Raw genomic sequence first — 22,809 nt, 5'->3', positions numbered from 1 at the left:
ACCAGACTTTTTATCTATTTATTTCAAATGTATACTTTAAATACCTCAGGTGTTTGCTCATTCAAGGTAACAGCCACATTTTTTATTTAACCTCTCTTGTGTACATTTCTGTGACCTTTCACACCAAAATCTTCGTTCTTAAAAATGTGGGATTAGAGACTTTATCCCATAATCACTCATTAATTTAACCCCATGTTACACAAATGAGCCTTGGACTGACAGTACTGTTGTCATCAGCAGTATAATTATTGAAAACAATAAAAGTTTTTTGTTGTGCTCTCCCATCTCACCCCTGTTTTTTAAGGTCATATAATTACGTTATCTTAAATAGCTATTACACAGCTTTCCCTTTTAATCTTTATTTAATCTTAGTTCTGCAAATAACTATTTTTGTTCACTACCAGTGCTTCTGTTTATGTCTCAGTAGTCATTTTGATTGTTTGAAGTTCTCTTGAAGATCATGGAAACCATATACTCTGAGTCCGTGCATGTTGATAATAATTTATCTGTGCCCTTTATACCCAAGGTCAGTTTTGGTTTGTATAAAATCTTGGCTCCTCCTTTCTTTTCTTAGGTATCTTAAATATGTAACACTTTTTCCCCTGGCATAAAGCACTACTATTGGTGGTAATCTAGGGTTTTTTTTTTTTTCAATTTATTTTTGCCTAAATGGCCAGTTTTTTTCCCCTTTATAATCCAATAATTTTACCACAGTGTGTCTTGGTGGTGGTGTTCTGAGTTCATATGCTCAGGTGTGTGATGTGATCTTTCAATATGTGACTTGTATCTTTTTTACTTATGCTTTGTGTTTTGAATTATTATTAATGCCTATTTGTAAGTATATTACTGTTTTACTTTGTGATTTTTTATTGTGGTAAAATATACATAACAAAACTTCTCATTTTAACCATTTTTAAGTGTGCAGTTAAGTGACATTGAGTACATTATTCACATTGTTCTGCAAACATCACCACCATCCATTTCTAGTACTTTTTAAAAAAATTTTTTCAAACTAAAATTCTGCTCATTGAGCAAATGCCATATTCTCCCACTTTTCCAGACCTTTGCAAACACCGTTCTATATTATCTTTGGATTTCACTGTTCTTGGGACCTCTTAGAAGTGGAATCATAAAATATTTGTCCTTTTTTGTGTCTGTCTTATTTTACTTACCATAATGTATGTCTTCAAGATTCACCCATGTAGCATGTGTCAGAGTTTCCTTCCTTTTCAAGGTTGAATGTTATTCCATTGTATGTATGAAACCACCGTTGGATTCCTTTTTATCTTTTGGTTATTGTGCATAATGCTTCTGGGTTGTGAATAAATGTGGGTTTACAAAAATCTGCTTACGTTCTTGCTTTCAGCTCTTTTGAGTAGATAACCCAGAAGTGACATTACTGGATTATATTGTGATTTTGTGTTTAATTTTTTGAGGAATTGCTATATTGTTTTCCACAGTAGTAAGCACTATCTTACATTCCCACTACTAGTGCACAGGAGTTCCAAGTTCTCCATATCCTCACCAATACTTGCTCTATCTCATTGTAGTTTTAATTTGCATTTCTCTGTGACTAATGATGTTTAGCATCTTTTCATATGTTTATTGGCCATTTATATGGTTTCTTTGGAGAAAGTCCAACTAGTCTTTTATCCATTTTTTAAATTTTTTTTCTTAAGTTGTGGATTTCCTTATATATTCTGGATGTTAATCTCTTATTGGATACATGATTTGCAAATGTTTGATACAGTGGGCTGTCTTTTCACTTTCTCGATGCACAAAAGTTTATTGCTTTTAAGCTTAATATTTTATTTAGAGAGAGAGGAGAGAGAGAAAATCCACACTGTCAGCCCAGAGCCTGATCCAGGGCTCACACCCATGAACCGGGAGATCATGACCTGAGCCGAAACCAAGAGTTGAATGCTTACCTGACTCAGGTGCCCCTGCACAAAAGTCTACTATTTTGATAAAGCCCAGTTTACCTATTTTTTTCTTGTGTTGCATGTGCTTTTGTTTCCTATCCAAGAAATCATTGCCAAACCTGAAGTCCTGAAGTTACTGTTTTCTTCTAAGGGTTTTATAAGTGTAGTTCTTAAATCTAGGTCACCAATCCATTGTGAGTTAATTTTTGTATATGGTGTAAAGTAAAGTTTGATTTGATTCTTTTGCACGTGGATATCTGGTTTTCCCAGTACCATTTGATTTTTTTGTTTTTAGTCTTAGAAGTATTTTTGTATGACCTAAATACTTCTCAGTTACATATGCAGAAATATAACAGCTTGCTTTCTGAGGTTCCCTGGCTGTGTTCCCCCTCCCTCATTTATTTTTATGTTTTCTTTGCCTTGTCCCTATCCTGCCAGTTCTGCTTTGGAAGTTTCTCTTCAATATGGAGTCCTGGAAAAGAGCCTTGGGAGATCGATTTGAAAAGTATATAGAAGTTACCTTCAGTCCTTTAAGCCTTACTCTAGGCCTCTGGCATCCACCCAACAGGCATCCCTGGTTTAGTTGCTGTTACCCAATTGGCTCACCATGATTTCCAATAAATGCCTAGGGGCTACTCTGAAGTTCTTATCAAGTCCAGCAAATGCTTATAGTGGGGAGGTATTGTGGCTATCCAGTAGTCAGTTTTGTCCTTAACCTGTTCAGTATTTTAGAATTTCCTAGGAATGCCTTGCCAAGTAGTTTGGTTATAAATATCCATGGGGTTTTGCTTTTGCTCTCTTGTTACTTTGGTTTTCTGTGGGGATTTGGTTACCACCTCTGCCAATATCTTCTCAGAATTCTTCAAATGAAACATTAAAAGGTAATCCTCAGCCTCTTTAAGAGATACACTGATTTCCAAACACTGTAATAAACTATCATTTAAATGCACACTTGACCCTTAACATGGATTTGGACTCCATAGGTCCACTTATGTACAGATTTTTTTCAGTAAGTATTTTGGGAAATTTTTTGGAGAGTTGCAAGAATCAAAAAAATCTCAACAATAAACCACATAGCCTAGAATTACTGAAAATGTGAGGGAAATGAGGTATTATGAGAATACAGTATATTAAATGTGTAATGTACAAAATATGCGTTAATTATCAGTAAGGTTTCTTGTCAGTAATAGGCTATCAGTAGTTAACAGTTTGGAGAAAGTAAAAAGTTATACATATATTTTTAATTATCAGGTTGGGAGTGAGGTTGCCATTAGTAATGCCCAAACTGTTCAGGGGATAACTGCTCTTTAATAGGTTTAAGTCCTACTAAGAAGATAAGGTTAATTTTTTAGGAATCATGATCCATTTGGGACAGTTTATTAATAGACATAAAAGCATATGTGATATTCTTGATTGATTTTGCATGTTAATTTTGAAAAGAACTCTAGAAAGTTCTCCCACAAAGCTTTAACATTATTTTGAAACTTGGCCATCTGTCTTCCTAATTACAGGGATGTTGATTGATGTGTATTGGGCTATATATTATATGTCTCTCTAAAGTCTTTGTGAATCAGCTTCCCCCACCCCCTCAAAATTAGATGATTATAAAAGGTCCAAATCAGGTATTTTCTACATACACACACATTCATGTGTCTGTTAGTCTCGATAGTTTATATGCTTCTATCATAGCTTTAGCTCATCTGTCCCAGAAATAAAGCATTTTATTTTATTTTATTATTTTTGTTTAAGAAAGCATTTATACAATTTGGTAATGTAGTGCTTCTAAACTAACTCTGGTCTATAAAATAGAACAGAATTTTACATTAACAAATGTGCGTGGAGTATTTGCATTAGCCAAGACACACAAAGATCTCTGCGTAAATACTAATTTATAAATTGACTTTGAAGGCAGTTAGAAAAAGAACTCTGAAGATGTTTTTAGTATATAAAATTGATAAGGTAATGTTTTTAAGGGAAAATCAAATTAGATTGCTATGCACTTAAGTTACTGTTATAGTTGTAAAGCTGCTGTGTTAAGTACTCCTATGATATTTAAGGAAAAACATGTAATACGAAGTTTTTCTTTAAATCATTTGAGTCTGGAGGTGCCTGAATGGCTCAGTTGGTTGAGCATCCGACTTTGGCTCAGGTCATGATCTCACAACTCTTGGGTTCAAGCCCTGCTTCAGGTCCTTTGCTGGCATCTCAGAGCCTGGAACCTGCTTCAGACTGTCTCCCTCTCTTTCTACCCCTTCCCTGCTCATGCTTTCTCTCTCTCTCAAGAAAAATAAACATTCAAAAATAATTTGAATCTGAGATAGAAAAAGAAGCAAATGAGGACTTGTCCAGTGTTAAAATTTTTAATGTTACAGGTTCAGTGGCTTGTACTTAGTTACCTGATGCTATGTTTATATAACAATGTAACACTTAATGTTATTCCACAAACATTAAGTGTATATTATGTGACAAGCAGTGTGCAAAGAAGGTATGTATTTTTTTTATAAATAAGAAATAGAATCTTTCTTAAGGAACTTACATTCTAGTGGGAAAGGGAAAAAAACATTTGTCTACTGGGAATGATTAGGAACAGTAACCAATTTCAGCTATTCTATGATCCCTGTAACATTTAATACATTTCCCTCTGCTTCATATCATTTTAATGAACTTTTTTTAAATTTAGAATCACGTTCTTTAATATACAAGAAACACACAAGACACAAATAAGGTCTAAGAAAGTGCTCAGTCCCCGATTTGGTAATTTAGGGGGAGTGGATGAAGAGCCTTTCCAGTCTCCTAGGGAAAGAAGGGGCTGTGAGGGCACAACATTACCAGGCCCCTGGTGAACCCAGCTCTGGGGCCATGCACGGCCTAGTTCTCCACCAAGTTTGGAAAGTGCTGATTTTCCTTGTCCTGGTCCTGGACCTGCTCCCACACTCGGCCTCCGGTTTCCAGAAGTCGTCCAGTTCCCAGAATGGCGCCTTCCTTTAGTGCCCTAGCATTTTCACTCAGGGGAGAAGGTCGTTTACCCTGTCGCGGTGTCAGACAGAGTTCCGGGGGAGTTGTCATCCTGCAGGATGGTGAGGGGAGATCTCCCTGGTACCTTGCCATTTGCTTTCCGTCTGTTGTGCTTAGAACCTGAAGGTCGGGAAGTCTCAGGGTCTCTTAAGGGCTTGTCTGGGCCCTAGCTGGCCGTGGGGGTTTGTGAGGGTTGTCCTGCTTTCTTCTTGGAGGAGGACACCTGCTTGGAGGGGAGCTCAGTCTTGCTCCAGAGTGGCATCTGGTCCCCAAAGGAAAACTGGGTGCCCAGAGGCAAGTCCAATTCAGAAGATGAAGTTGCCTCTAGGGGCAGAACGGTCTCTGAGGGAAGATTTGATGTGCAGGTTTCTGTCTCAAAGACTTCATTCAGCTGTTTTGCCAGTGGGCTTGGGGGCTCTCCGCTGCTGGTCTTCATAGGTGTCCGTGCAATGCCAAGGGTAGGAGACCGGGGATCTGAGTCCTGGACCTCATTAGGACCCTCCAACTGCTCCCCTGCTGATAGGGCTGGCTGTGGAGAGCTCTCCACCTGGATGGGAGTGCCAGGATGCCGGCACTAGGTGAACGGGGGTCCGCCACTCGGGCCAGAAGCTTGTTGTGCGGCGCAGGCCGCGCCGGAGTGACCGGGGGAGCTCTTGGCTGAGCCCATCTCAACCAAGAGAAATAAGGTGGGGCCCGGCCCGGGGCGAGGCGGGGACGCTGGGCCTCAATTCCTCTTCGGGATGCACACAAGCTCCCATTTTAATGAACTTTATCTTCAGAATGCCAATTGTGGGGGTTAAGCCTATGTCCTAATATGTAGCCACTAACTAGAAATGGTTAATTTCACATTTCTTGACTATTTTAATGGGGCTACTAGGAAGATTTTAATTACATTTGTGGCTCACATTTCATTGCTTTTTGATAGTGTTGGTTTGGGCTATAAACTTTTTGTTTTAATTTTTTTTTAATGTTTGTTTATTTTTGAGAGAGATCAGGCAAGGGATGTTGGAGGAACTGGGGGAGACAGAGAATCCAAAGCAGCTCTGTGCTAACAGCAGAGAGCTCGATGCAGGGATTGAATTCATGAACCTTGAGATCATGACCTAAGTCCAAGTGGGACTCTCAACCAACTGAGCCACCCAGGCACCCCTGGGCTAATAAAAACTCTTAGAAAGTAATACCAGTCAACTAATGAAAAGTATAGACCTTTGTATGTGTCAACAAAATTACTATTGGAATTCATACTGTAGTCATTTGTTCTATAGAAAAGTTTGCCCGTTCAAACTAATCTTAAATAGAGGGCTCATTTAGAAATTGAAAAAAAGAGTAATGATGATTCTTTTCTGGTCAAGAATTTAAGATCATGAAAACTGTCATGGTTTCATGGTTGGGGAAAAAAATAACTTTGAGCAGAGAAAGGAGGTTCTGAGGATTTGAGGGCAGTCTTTAAATGGATTTTGATTCAGAGACAATACCAGACTTTTACAAACTCCCTACATCCTTAGATAGATGGTATTGCTCTGGCTTCGTGAGTGATGTTTAGATCACTAATAGAAGTAGCTGTTTGAATCAGTGATATGGTTTGCTTTATATATACTTAAACATCTGTTCAAATTATTTTCGTTAACCAAACAAACAAGTTTTCTGAAATAATTACAAAATTTAAATATCAAAATTAGGTATGCGTGGGTGGCTCAGTCACTTGTCTGACTTTGGCTGAGGTCATGATCTCACAGTTTGTGAGTTCAAGCCCTGCACTGGGCTCTTGGCTTCATATTCTCTGTCCACTTTCTTTCTCTGCCCCTCCCCTGCTGGCACACACCTCCTCCCACCCGCCCTCTCTCTCTCTCAGTAATTACACTTTTTTTTAAAAACGTCACAAATGTTGTTTAAGAATGGGTATGCAGTATACTTTCTGAAAAAGAAACCTAATTTTACTTTTAAATTAATAAATATGCTATGAATATTTGGGTTAAGAGAAATGTTATTTACCAATATTTATTGTGCTGAGATTAGGTTTCTGGTTTCCTAGAAAGTCCTTTCTTGGAAATAGCTTAAAAGGGATGTCTTTGATATTTGCTCCTTTAAAAAAAAATGTTTAGGGGTGCCTGGGTGGTTCATTTGGTTAAGCATCAGACTTCAGCTCAGGTCATGATCTCACACTCTGTGAGTGTTACTTCAAGCCCCGTGTCAGGCTCTGTGCTGACAGCTCAGAGTCTGGAGCCTGGTTCAAATTCTGTGTGTCCCTCTCTTTGACCTTTCCCTGCTCATAATCTGTCTCTGACTCTCTCTCTCAAAAATAAACATTAAAAACATTTTTTTAAATGTTTATTGAAATCATTTGCAGACCGTAAAATTCACCCATTTAGAATGTACAGTGTAATGAGTGTGTTTACAGAGTTGTACAGAATCATTGCAGTCTAAGTTCGTAATGCTCTCACTACCCCAAAAAGAAACCCTGTACCCATTAGTGGTTGTTCACTGATTTCTCTCCCCCTTTCAGACCTAGACAACCATTCTCTGTCTCTCAGTAGATTTGTCTGTTCTGTGCATTGCATATAAGATGAAATTATGTAACGTGCTACTTACAATGTTTGCAAGATCGATCCATGGTCTAGCATGTATAAGTACTTCATCCTTTTTACTGACAAATAATATTCCCTCATGTGGATATCCATCATTTTATTTATCCGTTCATCAGTTGATGAACATTTGGTTTGTTTCTGCTTTTTGGCTCTTGTGAATAATGCTGCTGTGAACATTCCTCTGCAAGTTTTTGTGTAGACATTTTCATTTCTCTTGGGTATATACCTACGAGTGGAATTACTGGGTTGAATAGTAACTCTAGACGTCAGTAATCTTGGAAAGCTTTTTAAAAACATTTTGAAAAGCTGCCACACTTTTCCAAAGTAGTCATACCATTTTTACCCTCCCACAAGCATTGCATTAAGGGTTCCAGTTTCTCCACATCTTTGCCAAAATTTGCTATTTTCTCTCTTATTTTTTTGTTAGTTTATTTATTTTGAGGGGTGGTTGGAACAGAGAGAGAGGGAGAAAAAGAATCCCAAGCAGACTCCACACTGCCAGTGCAGAGCCCAACGCAGAGCTCGAACTCAGGAACTGTGAGATCATGACCCAAGCCAAAGTAGAGTCCGACACTTAATTGAGCCACCCAGACACCCTTTTCTTTTTGTTATATTATTATTATTATTGCAATCTTATGGGCATCCTGTTGAGTATAAAATAGTGGCTCATGGTTTCCATTTGCATTTCCAAAATGACTGGTGATATTGAGCATTGTTTTCCTGTATTTATTGGCCATTTGTAGTATCTTTGGGGAAATGTCTACTTATCCCTTTCCTGTTTTTTAAATTGTATTGCCTCTTCATTAAATTGTAAGAGTTCTGCATATATTCTAGATACCAGTCCCTTATCAGATACAGGATTTGCAAATATTATCTCCCATCCTGTGGGTTAGCTTTTTGACCTTGTTGATGATTTCATCTATTACACATGCATTTAATTTATTAAGATTTTTTTTGTCACTTGTGCTTTGATGTCATATATAAGAAAACATTGCTTGATCCATGGTCATGAAGGTGTATTCCTGTATTTCTCTACAAGTTTTATAGTTTTAGCTCTTAAATTTAGGTCGTTGGTCCATTTTTAGTTATTTTTTGTATATGGTATAAAGAAAGGAACAGATTTCATTTTTTTGCATGTGGATATACAGTTTCCCCAGCACCATTTGTCAGAAAGACTGTTTTTCCTCCATCAAATTAAAATGTTTATTTCTAGAATCTATTCTATTCCATGATCCTTATGTTTTTCCTTATACTATTAACACATGGTCTTGAAGACTATAGCTTTATAGTTAAGTTTTGAATTCAAGAAGTATGAGTCTTCTAAATTTGTTCTTTTTAAACCTTTTGCTCTTCTGGAACCCTTACATTTCCATATGACTTTTAAGATCAGCTGGTCATTTTCTCCAGTAAAGAAGCTCAGATTTTGACAGGGATTGTGTGAATCTGTAGATCAGTTTGGGGAATACTGTCCATAATATTAAGTCTTCTGTATTATTCTTATTTGTTTGGCCATCTAAAGGAAAGTGGCCTATGAAAGATGGGTGTGGAATATTCGAGTACCTATACAAGTTGCTTCCAAATACTCTATGACTATTTATAATTGACTAGTAGGAACTGAGTATGTAAGGGAGAACAGAGTCTTAATTTAGTTGTTGGGTGTTGTTGTTTTCATTTTTGTAATAGTTTCATAACGGTAACTTATCTTCCATAAATAAATATTTAAATGCCAGGCTACAGTAAGCATTTAAATACTTTTAAATATAATGCAGTTACTCTATGGAAATCCGGCCTTATTCTCTTAATTATTACTGCTTTTCAGCAGTATACTGAATATTAGTATTTTTAAGTCTTATATAACGAGCTCTCTTCAGATATAATTAGAAATCCCAAATAACATCCAACCTGAAGGTTTTTTTATTTCTCAGCATAAATTTTCTGATGTTGACAGTATTACACATAATGATGTGGGTAGGAAAACAACTAAAATACCAGACTGAGTTAATGACATTTTCTGTAATGCTGGAATGTCAGTCTTTTCAGTACAACAAAATTAAGGATGTAAACCAGTTTGTACTGAAATTTTGGTTTAATTAGTGAAGCTTGGTGAGATCTTTATTTTTTTATTTTTTAATATATTTTTATTTGAGAGAGCACATGAGTAGGGGAAGGGGCAGAGAGAATCTTAGGTTCCATGCACAGTGTAGAGCCCATGTGGAGCCCAGTGAGGGGCTCCATCCTGCAACCCCGGAATTATGACCCAAGCCAAAATCAAGAGTTGGACGCCCAATCAACTGAGCCACCCAGGAGCCCTGGTGTGATCTTCATTAACATTATGGACATTATCAAGAAATGAACATTTTGACCTATTTTTGTCTTTGTTGAGGAGCCATTACCCCCTTTATTTTTCCATATATCTGAGTGTATACTTCTCTTTCCATATTTTAAGACCTTTCTTGGAGACTTCTAAAGTTAAGGCATTACCAGTTTTCTTTAACTGTAGCCTTAGGCATGTGATTTCCCAATTTTCAGCTGTGATACCTAGAACTAACTGGATGTTTATTAATGAAGTCTTTTGAAGGCACAGGGAATAGTTTTCCTAGTCTTAGGAGAGGGGGAGTTTGGGGGCAGTTAAAGAACAGGGAAGAAATGGCTTTGCCGGCCTATAGGATGTAAAGATGAAATATAACAACAGATTAGAACAAGCCTCTTAATGATGTCTTATTAGCACATAGAAGGCAGATGTGGAAGTCTTTGTTTCTCACAACTCTTTTGGACTAGGAAATTTGAAGTTGAGTAATAAAACAGCTGTGGCTTGTTCTTAAATACAAATGTATACATAAGGTATATGCACAAAATAAATTACTAAAAGAATGAAGACCAGAATGATTTTGTTTGAAATTGACTGGTACAGCCATCATCAGTGGCTTTTGTTAATTCAAACTGACCTTGCCTCCAAATATCAAGGTTGAAGCCAACATTGGAGAGTGAAGAATGTCAGCAGTGAGGGCATCATGAGCAGAAGGGGGAGACAGCGGCCAGGAATGGGCAGGAGGAGAAAGGATGGAGAAGGAAGGGAGTCAGATCAAGAGGTAGGAATGGAAATGTATAAAGGAATAGAAAAAGAAGGGGGCAAGAGGAAGGGAAAGGGATGAAAGGAATACCGGTGTAATCATTGAAGCAATGTGTAGCATCATTTTCGTGTGTTTGAATCCACTTAGTTAGGGCTACGATGGAATCTTTAAAGAATTGAGTTTAACCATGGAAGGAAGAAGGTGAGCAAGAAAGAAGGAAATTTTTAAAAGCATGGTAAATCACTTTTTAATTTTAAGATCAGCATTAACAATACACAGTTGTTTAACTTTATAGCCTAGTAACGATAATATTTGAGTCCTTTTACTCTGGGCACTATTCTGAGTGCTTTACATATATTGATATCATTTAATCCTCACCACAACTTTATAAGCAGATACTATTTCTCCCATTTTACAGATGCAGAAACTGAGCCACAAAGAGAATAAGTAATTTGCCTAGGCTAGTCAGATAACAGAGCCAGAATCCACTGAGGCAGCCTGACTACTGTGCTACAGCTGGCTTCATCACCTCTACCTCTCCCTCTCCATGATTTGTATGGTATATTTCTACAGAAATTTGTCTTGTTTTGAGAATGTAATAGCCCTTTGAAACAGTTGTACATTTGCTAGGCTGACAGACTCTGGACACTATTTAAAAGTCAGTTTTTATTTCCTTCATTTACAGTAACTCGAGAAAGTTTTTAAAAATAGGTAACAACACAAAGATGGGTAGTACATGGTCCTTGTCAACTAAGTCTCAGTTTGTAATTGCTCATTTGAACCAAGTATCTTCTGCAATATTTGTGTGAATTCTGTGACTTTGAACCAAGTTTACATGCACTAATGAATGTTTGTTGCCTTCAAAAGTATGTTCACCTTTAAAAAACCACAGGTCAACTAATAATCTAGCCATTATGTAAAACTTTTTGGAATTCTTTTCCTTTCAGTAAGCCACACAACAAAATCTGCTTTCTGTATAAAAAAGCAGAAGTACCTAGCTTGATTATATTCTTTAGTCATTCTTAATTAAAATTAAAGCCTCACATGGATATTCACAAAGTATTTATCTAAAAAGGTGTTTTGTTTTGTTTTGTTTTGTTTTTACAGCCCTGATGGAGTAAAATGTTTGCAGGCTGTAGAGGAGGAAATGTGAATGGAGTTAGTGGATTTCACCAGGAACTTTGGAAGAGTGTTGGGTATTAGTGTTGCACTGGAGGAGGGTGAGAATTGAGCCCTATTTAGAGGGAACAGAAAGACTTCTGTGAGGAGTGTGGGTAAATAATCCAGGAACCTACCCTGAAGATCATTGCTTAGCTCCTTGAACATTTAATTTTCTTAATTATTTATAGAATTTTAGAATCATTCACCAGTATACATACTTTGTTTCCATTGAGACTGTATTGTAAGGAGGAAAGCTGTGTGGTTTGAAAGTACTTGATATTGAGACTTACAAAAAGTCTGAAAAGAATGGAGCAGTAACTGGATGGGAATCCTGGGAGATCGTACCAGGAAAAGCTCATTGGAGACTTTTAGAAGGTGCCTTTTAGACAAGTAAGAGAAATCTTGAATCTTCTGGCAGTTAGGAAAGAAGTATTAAGTTCAGACTAATTTGACATTTGACTTGGGCTTGTATTGCTTCACTCTTTGGTAAATAGTGCTAGCATTTGATGGCTGGCTTAGCCATTACCCTCTTAGACATGAATTAGGTAAAAAGTGAGAGACTGTGGGACACTGAGAGTATCTTTATTGTTCCTTGCATTTCTTACCTTGGTATTGGTTCTTTGATTTTTACTGTGGGACTTGGAAGACTTAAAATTTAACATTGGTGCCTTTATATTTTATATGTGGATTATCCACCTATCATTCATTTGGCAAATATATTGAACAGCAGCTGCACAATGCAAGACAATGGGAATGTGAATAAATAATTCAGTCTCTATATTTAAGCTGCTTTTGGAGTAGTAGGGCAGACAAAATTAGTAAGCCAGAAGTTAGAATACAGCAAAAGTACAATGACAAAGGTGTACACAGTTTCCTACTGAATAAAGAGGGGCCCTTCATTTTGACTCAGGAATTTCCCTTAGGGTGAGGTAAACCTTTAAACAGAAAAGGAATTAATCAAAATAGGCAGCAGCATAGGACATTTTCAGTATGTGGAAAAAATAACTGGGATAGGAAAGGATTGTCCACTCTCTTGCACTTTCATTTCAGAAAAACCCCTGCCCTGCATGGCTGCTGTTTTACTGGTCTTTCAAGAATATTAATTAATGTTCATGTTGCTTAATTAAATCTTTTGTAAAGAATAATAGTAGTTTATTCTAAATCTAAGAAAACTAAAAATAAGTTGCCTTTTTGAGTACTCCCAATTTTTAAATATTTTCCTTGTTTCCAATTTTAAAAGATGGAAAATAAGTTGGAAAGTCCAAGTTGAAATTATTCAGTCCTTTTAAGATAACATTACTGGTTCTTTGGAGCCAAACTCATTTAATTTAATTTTGGTCTGTTTTAAACATATATGCATCAGGAAGAGAACTTTTGAAGTCATTTCTACTCCATTTACTCATCTGCAAATGAAACTGGACTAGCTAGAGAAGGTCGCTTTCAGATCCAAAATCCAGTGGTTAAATTTCATGGCTCAGCATTATTTATAAGTTGTTTTCAAAGCTCAGCAGAAGAGTCTACCTTCTTGTATCAGAAATTTTGTCCTTAACTACCAAATCATGTAGCATGATTAATGCCTCTTTCTGTCCTTCCTTCCCTCTTCTGGCATTGTTTCTATATAGTAATTGGTGATTTCTGAGATACAGTGAGATTCAGATGTTCATCTCTCGTAAAATAATGAACCTGAATCTTGACTTTTAGAAATCATCTTCCCACGAGAAATTTCTTCTGTGTAATCTTAGAATATAATTTGAATTTAGAGTATAGTGTGCTTGTTTTCTGAGTCAGCACTTAATTTGGTTTATTACTTTTTGGGTAATTTATGTTTCTCTTTGTCAATGTCTTTATAGTGCTGTGTTCTTATATTTTAATCCCAAGAACATATAACTTAACTCAAGAAAAAAAAATAAATGCTTATTTCTTGATCTCCAGTTGGCAGTGTTTCTACTCTATTGGTTTATCTTACATATTCATTACCTGCTTCTTTAGCTACTTTTAATATTGCTGTAGTAAAGTAATAGAATTACTTGATTAGCAGTTTCATGTTGAGAATCTTCTCATTTTGCCTTGTAGATCCTTTTTCTGTCCTGAAAGCAATATTGCCTAGCTCTTAGCCACCCAATGAAGTTTTGATTAACTTAAAAGTAACCTAGGAAGTAGTGGCTATCTAAAAAGAAGGAAAATCTGGGTATATTTTACCTACTTTTCTTTTTTTTTAAGCTATGACTTTATTATTTTGCTTGAGGCTTTTTTCTTTACCACCACAATATGCATTAATAATAATTTAAGCTTTCTTGTAGTTTGACCGAGTATTAAGTCCTTTTCCTTTTTCCCTTTGGTATTCTATTTGCAAAACAGTAAAGCAAGTTTTGGAGACTAGGGTAACTAGTTCTATTTAATGAATCACTTTATTAAATCTTTTACATCCGTTTTGTAATAGCCCAACTCACAATTCATATGTTTAATACTACATTCCTTCCTTGCACGCCCCCCCTTAGAAAGTAGAAGGTTTTTCCAAAGTTTCTTATTTTTAAATCACTGAATTTTTATCTTTTCTGCAGATAATATCACCTACTGCATTATTTTTGGCTGCAAAGGTGGAAGAACAGGCTCGAAAACTTGAACATGTTATCAAAGTAGCACATGCTTGTCTTCATCCCCTAGAGCCACTGCTGGATACTAAATGTGATGTAAGTAAAAAAAATTCGATTGGTGTTGCCTTCCAACTGCTGCTTGTTTCTTTTACCACTTAGGAATGTAATACCAGGGAATGATCTAACAGGAGCGTATTTTATATATATATATATATATATATATATATATATATATATATATATATACACAAATTTCAGTATCATTCTGAATCATGTTAAAGCTGTGATCCAAAGGTGGTTTTTAAGGGTTTCACATTTTATCGCTTATCTTCACAGCAAAGCTATGATATATGTAGAGGTGATGTGATATCACCTCCATTGTTTGGGTGCATTTGAGACCAGACCAGAGATAAAATAACTCTTAAATTGTCAACACTGGAGAAAAAAAAAAAAAAGAAAGAAAAACCTCTGGTTAGGCCTGTAGACCAGTAAATATTTTACAGAATTGTTCCTTTAGTAATGCATGTATATTAATAGTTACCTCTCTCACACATAAAAATGCATTTTACCATGCTTTGTGAGGTTTTTTTTAATATCTTAATTTTCCTAAAGATTAATGCTAGTTTCTAAACAACTTGTTTATCATCAACATTTTAACCAAATTTGAAAGCACCATTTTAAAATGTTAGGGCATTGTAAGGGGCGGCTAGCTAGCTCAGTCAGTAGAACGAGACTCTTAAAATGTTAGGACATCTTAAAACAAAAGCTAGAATTCTAGACCTTTAAGTTCATATTGCTAGCACACAGGGTGAGTTCCTTTACCAGTAACTTTCAACTACCAGATTACATCAGTTTACTTTGATTTAGTGCCAGAATAAGATCCAGATTATGTATATCTGATCTTATTAATGACAAGTTTTATCTGAGATAATGGCTTTTAATAAGGAGTAAGATACTGACTTTAGCCATTTAATAATAGAGAATGTATGATTATTCAAAGATTGTTTTTGTAATTTCTATTAACATGATAAATTCAGAATTATTTTTGGTGAATACTTAGGGTATTGTTCAAATGATAGAAATCTATGTTTTAAAAATCATCTTAGTGATTTTTTCAAAATGGGGCATAAATAAAGGTGCTTTTCACTCTGAGTTTAGCAACATGTCCTTACATGAATATTTAGTTATGATGTATTTTTTTATTACCTTAGTTGTTACAATTTAAGAAATTTGATAGTGATAGGAATTTTTTCATACTGTCTATTCCCAGAGCAATTGCAGTAGGAGAATGACTCATTGAAGTTGAAAGAGAAGGCCCTCTGTTTCCCCATGGGTGTATAATACTTCATTGTGGTATTTTATATCTAAAATGTTTTAGTCTAGAGATTTGAGGATTTGCCTGGATTTTATTTTGTCTTTTCTAAAGAGAAAATTCCAAAAAAATAACTCACTGACTTAACTCTGACCGTCAAGGAATTTCTATCTGAGACATCTTAGATTGGATTGATAAGCCTTTTCTTTACAGGCAGGTTTGAATTTGAAGTTCTTACTTGAGTTGGTGCTTCCTGTGGTAAAGTGTCTTGAAGCACCGCTGCCTGTGTTGAGTTTTGAGTTTTACGACTGGAGCATTTGTTGTTTTCAGTGAAGCTCTGCCTTCTTTCATGTTATCATTACCTTGAGGAGTTTTGTTGCTGTTGTGTACCTTATTTACATATCCTATGTTGGAAGTAATTCAGTTTTGATTGGTTGCAAAATATAGGACTTCCCTGTCGCCCTCAATTTATTTCCTTCATGTTTCCAAACTACTCTGGTTCTTCTGTAATTAGTCTGTGATTTTTATGAGACTTAGTGGTCCCGTAGTCACATAGTGTTGATCTTAAACATTTTAATAGTATTATTTTTACCTGGCAGGCTTACCTTCAACAGACTCAAGAACTGGTTTTACTTGAAACCATAATGCTACAAACCCTAGGTATGTACTTATGTCAAATACTGTTTTTGTTTGCTTCAGTGTGACGTTCTAAAGAAAGAAAAAATTTCTGGCTTTAACTTTACTGATAACTAAACAGGCCTAGGGAAGGTTTATCTTGTTTAAAGTCATGTATTTCTTCTGGAAGAGCCTAGCAGAGTGTGCTAGAATCACATGGGCTTTATGGAGACCTTGGTTGTTTTTGTTTTTTATTTATTTTTTTAAGTTTATTTATTTATGAGAGATAGAGACAGCATGAGTGGGGGAGGGGCAGCGAGAGAGGGGGAGACACAGAATCCAAAGCACGCTTGTGGGGCTTGAACCCACGGACCGTGAGATCATGACCTGAGCCAAAGTCAGACTCCCAACTGACTGAGCCACCCAGGTGCCCTGATCTTGGTTTAAATCTGTAAGCCTTCTACTTGGTTTGTAAACTTGAGCATATTTCTTTGATCTTTCTCACCTCCATTCTGTATACGCAAGATGTCTGCCTTAACATTGTGAACTTAAGGGTGAGAGATGATGTATTAAAAATATGTACCACAAAGTGTCTATGTTATAAATATCCATTATTTGTTATGATAGTTATTTCATTTATTACTCCATTCCCAGTCATTGAAAAGAAATGCAATATCATAGTCTCCCATCATGACAGATTCTTTTTAATAGAAAAGTAGCTTATTTGAAATAGATACAACTTATTTGATGTTGTGATAGTATAAAAAGATATAAAAATAAAAGGGAGAATCTTATTCTCTCTAAATCCAATAACTTAGCATGTTATTGTTTTTTGAAATTTATACTTAATATAATAAAGGTTGAAAGGAAAATTATATTATTTTAAGGGGAACATTAGAATTGACAGTATACATCTCTGTGGCTTTGATTAAAGTATCTTTGGTTTTGCAGGTTTAATTACAGTAGAAATAAAAATAGATTACACACAACTTTATAATTCTAAATTACCTGTGTATTCAGATGTTATTTCTTTTTTTTTTTTTAATTTTTTTATGTCTTTTATTTATTTTTGAGAGACAGAGAGAGACAGCGCGAGCAGGGGAGGGTCAGAGAGAGAGAGGGAGACACAGAATCCGAAGCAGGCTCCAGGCTCTGAGCTAGCTGTCAGCACAGAGCCCAATGCGGGGCTCGAACCCACAAACTGTGAGATCATGACCTGAGCCGAAGCCGGCCGCTTAAACGACTGAGCCACCCAGGCGCCCCCAAATGTTATTTCTTTACTGCTTTTGAAGACATTAGATGTGACATCCACTTTTAAAAAAAAAAAATTTTTTTTTATTCTTTATATATTTTTGAGAGAGAGAGAGTGTGAGCGGGGGAGGAGCAGAGAGAGGGAGATACAGAATCTGAAGCAAGCTCCAAGCTCTGAGCTGTCAGCGCAGAGCCCAACTCGAGGCTTGAATTCATGACCTGCACAAGATCATGATCTGAGCTGAAGTCAGACGCTTAACTGACTCAGCCACCTAGGTGTCCCAGTGACCTCCACTTTTTTTTAAAAAAAAGGAAAAATCCTGCCTTATCTAAGGATTGAGTAGACATTGAAAGCTCTTTCTGCATTTTATCTTTGGTTTTAGAAAAAATGGTTTAAAGAATCTTGAGGTTACAAGGTTTACTTGTCTTAATAATTTTATTATTAATGAAATGTAGTTATAAACTGGTTGAAAAACCCTTTGATTTAAGGCATATTAAGAAAATAAGAGGACTGTAAATCAATGAAATGCTCTTTTCTCCTACTATGGGGCAGAGATTATATTTATGAAAAATTTTCTTTTTATATCTTATGAGAGAAAGAGTTGGAATACATTTTAAAAATATATTACATGGATACCTGGGTGGTTCAGTCAGTTGATCATCTACCTCTTGATTTTAGCTCAGGTCATGATCCTAGGTTTGTGGGATCGAGCCCTGTGTCAGGCTCTCCCCTGAGCAAGAAGCTGCTTAAGATTCTCTCCCTCCCATACACGTGCGTGCGCTCTCTCTCAAATAAAACCTATATGTATATATATTACAAATTGAATTTTTTGCTTAATAGTTGTATTTTTCATATATTTTAGTTTGATTTTAACCTGATGGTAATCGTAACGAATTATAGATCAGAATTTTTAATAAATATTGCCATAAACCTTAAATAACTTGGCTATCAGTTTTCATAAGTGGAACATTGTTTTTGAGAAATTATTTCTCATTGTTGACGGTGTAATGAGCATGTCAATGATGGAAAATAACTTTGTCTTTAGATCTTTTTAATACTGAATAATATACATTTTTATGGTTGTGTTGATGAATGACATGGCATTTCTCAGTCAAGTATTGTGGTGTGGTAAGTGATTGGGAAAAAAGTGCTTTTCATTTCAGGTTTTGAGATCACCATTGAACATCCACACACAGATGTGGTGAAATGTACCCAGTTAGTAAGAGGTAAGTGATCTTTGGAATTTTTGAATTAAGTATTAATAAATGCTTTTTATTGTGTATAATGACTTGAATGTGTTTTATTAAAATGGGAGAAATAATCGTTTTGAAGCAACATCTTTTGTTGTTCTGTATCTACCTATTCATCTACTTCTGTTTGTGGTTCTACCTGGTGAATTAGCTTCCTTTAAACTTAGGTGAGAATCTCCTTTTGCTAAAAAATTAGAATGGTTTCCAAATAATAGGACTCTCTTCATCTCCTTATTAGGCTGATAAGACAGTTCCCCTTTTAGTTATTATTTAAGAAGTTGGCCATTAACACATACATGAAGAAAATTTCTGGTCTCTGTCAAACTTTAATTGACCTCTAGGAAAATGATTACAGTTTAAGAATTTGGAGGCCATCCTCATATCTTTCAGATAAAAATTGTCTTAGCAGATTTGCCACTTTGAAAATGTTTTCCCTATATTCATTTGAAAAAAATTGATTTAATATATTTTTCAAAGTTCTTTAGCATTTCTAAAAATAATTTCCTTTTTGTGTATAATGGGGATCTATGTAGTATGATACAGACAGCATGTGATGTGCCCATCAAGCCATTTAAAACAGGATTAGGAACTTGTTTTATTATTTTCTTTACTGCTTATAAAGCATGTGGTCACACTTCTCCTCTGGTTAATGAATTCTATGTATCTGTTCATGTATCCCTAGAAATATTGTTTACACTGTGGCATGTTGTTGCACTACTACTTCTTTCCTGTTTGTCATTTGAATTGTTAATGTTCTAAGAGCAACCACTTAGAATCTTGTGTGCCTTTTTCTGTTAACTCCCTTTTGAAAATTAAATTTTGCAGTTTCATTCTTTTACCGCCAGACTTTTTTTCTTTAGGTTTATTCTAAACAGGATGGGTAAGACTTTTGAAGGCCTTTTTTGATTTTTAGTGTTCACCTGGATAGTCTCACATTTTAGTCATTTTAAATTGAATTCATATACTTAGGTAGGATTTTATTATGTTGATGGCTGTATTTAAAATAAACAAACCTGTTGTCGCAGTGTCATTGTTCAGAACTGGACTTCTGAAAAAAAGTACCATGTTTATTTACTTATTTTTTTAATTTTGGTCTTTAATAGCTAGCAAGTGTTATAACTTGCAAAGTAGAACATATTTAATTATGGTTCCTGTTCTTCATGGTCATCTGAATATGATTGACAGCAGATTTTTATCCCCAGAATTACAGTATAGTATAGAATTCGTATAGATAACTAGTGTACATGTTGAATTAAGAAAAAAAAAGCCTTCTAGTAAGTTGTTTCTGTTAGAATAATGGAGAGCCATATATCTTTGCTCTAAACTAAGCCTGATGAAGAAAAACATTTTAATAGCTTAAAACACACACACACTTATTAGGAAATGAAACTGGATTTTCAGCTTGGTGTTATTGTGACATTTAAGTCAACTTTAAGATCCTTAAAGTCTGGTAGCTTTTGTACATGTTCCCCTACATCTGTCTAAAGCTAGAGACATGGAAGTCCATTCATTTGCAAAGTTGAATAGTAAGTTTTAAAAACATTCACAAAAACTGCAAATTTGATGTTTTGTCCAAAACAATATTTAAATCTAGTTTTTTGTTGTTGTCAGTATTTTGAATGTGATCAATTCTAAAATTGTAGTGCAAAATTTATGTATGTTTAATTTCATTTTGTCTGACTAACATTTCAGTAACTATAGTTTACATCTCACTCCATTTAAAAACATCGTTTCATGTTTGGTGTCTGTTTTCTTTGCTCTGTTACAACTTTCCACTAACAAAACATTTTTCCTGCATTCTTCCTGTGTTTCACACTGACTGTTAATAGGTTATTTTGAATTTAGGTATATTCTGAGGTGAAAACTGCTATGGCAATTTAAAACTATTTTTACTTCCTTCTCTACATATTTTGATTCTTTGTGGGAATGGGGGGTGGTATATGGTTTGGTTTCTTTAAAGTTCTCCCCACCACCCCACCCCACGATGAGAAAGTTGATATTATGCTACTTTGCTGCAGAATTGGCTAATGTCATTTTACAGGGACCTTTCATTTCTGTGATTTCTCCTTCCCTCCCCACCAGGAAAGAATGCCATACATAAGTCACACTGCCTCCAAGACATCTGATGCTTTGACACTCTTCCTTAGCACAACTCTGCTAAGCCCAAATCCCTTTTGTATACCTTATGTTGGTGATCCACAAGGGGCAGCAGGGATTACAGATGCCACGAATAAAAATAGAGGGCAAAGAATTTGAGGCCTGTTAGAGAGGGGTGAGTTGAGGTGAACTGATCCTAGGTGAGCAGAGGGGAAAGGTACAACGATTATGAATGTAACTGGGGGGAAAGGGAAATTATAGCAAAAGAATCCCCATTGGGAAGAATAAGAAAGCAGAAGAAAAGTGAACGGGGTACTACTATTTTCAATTTCAATGACTTAAACTAGTTGTTAAAAATTGCTTTTCTTTTGGGGACCAGTGCTGAAGCATCCTGATTGCCTAGAGTATGTGTATCTTTTCTAAAGTTGACAGTTGGATTCTGTAAGAAATATATATGCAGTGGAGTTTTCTATATCTACGCCCCTAGGATGTTTCTAGGTTGTTTATTCTCTGTTGATGCTTAGTAGCATGAAAAACAGCAGTTTGTGCTCCCTTGAGTTTGGGGGTGGGGGGTTTTGTTTTCTTTTCTTTGGATGGAAGTACTTAAGCCAACTTAAATATGATGACTGAGGATTAAGTCTGGCAGGCAACTCTTTGTATTTTGTACTAGACTTCAAAATTTTTTCTTCTTCTTCTTCTTCTTTTTTTTTTAAATCCAGGAGAATGCTTTATTGCAACTTTTAGCTGACTAGATGCTTAACTTAGTAACAAGTTTAGCCCTTGTAACTGGCTAGCTAAAAGCAAATCGGCTTGTTTCTCAGATCTTTGGGGGATAGCAAGAAACATTTGAGTGAATGTTGTTGAAGATTTTCAGTAGTATAGAAAATGATGGCGCTCTTGTGATATTTGTAAGTAGTAAGTAAAATTTACTTTTTGTGTACAAAACTTTGAAGTTTTTGTTGTGTTGAGAACTTTTTGATGATAGCACATTAAAGCTGACAGTATTGTCTTCGTTTTTTTTTTCTTTTTTTACAGCAAGCAAGGATTTGGCACAGACATCCTATTTCATGGCTACCAACAGGTTGTTATCCTGACCCTCTTTGTTGCACTGTTGTAGCACACTATAGCTTCCTTTAATGCAGGGCCCCCTCAATGTGTCTCTTACCCTTGTTGCAACAGGAGACTGGACCATCTACTGTGGTGGTACCTTCCTGTCTGCTTTGCGGTGTATTGTACAAGGGACTTTTGGCACAGAGGGGTTAAATGCACATTGTGAAGTGTAGTGGTGCTTTCTGATGACATATTCTCGATTTGTGAGTGCATAAGTCTAAAATTGGTAGCCTGAATAGCAGCTAAAGATTACAAAGAGCTAAACTTAACGTAGAAATTCGAGCAACTTGGTAAGTATAAAGCTATTTCTAGTTTACAATTATAGTTAAATGACAATTTTTTTAAATTTCACATTGATCCAATTTTAACTTTAAAATAATCATTAAAGTTTTTTTAATAAATAAAATTTATATAACTTGGGTTTTTTTCCAGATAATACCCAGTAATAGTAAATCAGAACTAGCCAAGTCCTGTCAGTGCCTAGATTTGTAGAAATAAAATTTTTACTTTAAGAAAGCTTAACTTCCTTTTCAGTTTACATAACAAATGGTGTGGGTTTGCAGTTGATAAACATTTTCATCTTCATCAGTTATGAACTGAACTATAAGAATAATTTTTTAAAGCCTTTAATATCTAATACATAATTCTGTTCTGGATTGATTATATGAATGCCTTAAATATGTTTTTTAAATGGGTCATTGGTGAGGAGGGGACCAAACTTAGCATTGTGTTGTCCTTAATTTCTTGTGACACTGTTAACTTTTGTTTAAGACTTTGGACTGGGAAATACCAGTATATTTTCTTAGGCATATGTTATTGTGATTT

The 22,809-nt window shown here is 35.6% G+C and overlaps 1 protein-coding gene and 1 pseudogene across 7 annotated transcripts in view; one reads left to right on the top strand and one right to left on the bottom strand.

Annotated features, from left to right (window-relative positions):
- The window catches only part of CCNT2 (cyclin T2), a 41,965-nt gene that overhangs the window by 7,582 nt on the left and 11,574 nt on the right, over positions 1 to 22,809 (top strand). For 4 of the 7 annotated variants that reach the window (XM_029934672.1, XM_029934671.1, XM_029934674.1 and 1 more), the window contains 4 exons: positions 14,316 to 14,444; positions 16,260 to 16,320; positions 18,691 to 18,753; positions 21,910 to 21,955. In XM_029934672.1, the coding sequence (XP_029790532.1) occupies positions 14,316 to 14,444; positions 16,260 to 16,320; positions 18,691 to 18,753; positions 21,910 to 21,955 (299 nt within the window). The other 3 variants (XR_003906696.1, XM_029934676.1, XM_029934675.1) reach the window with 3 other exon arrangements.
- LOC115287876 lies at positions 5,104 to 5,486 on the bottom strand (annotated as a pseudogene).

This window comes from Suricata suricatta, chromosome 3 (genome assembly GCF_006229205.1).
Source record: "Suricata suricatta isolate VVHF042 chromosome 3, meerkat_22Aug2017_6uvM2_HiC, whole genome shotgun sequence".
Classification (NCBI taxonomy): domain Eukaryota; kingdom Metazoa; phylum Chordata; class Mammalia; order Carnivora; family Herpestidae; genus Suricata; species Suricata suricatta.
Note: the sequence above shows the minus strand (reverse complement) of the source record. Positions and strands in the feature narration are given on the sequence as shown.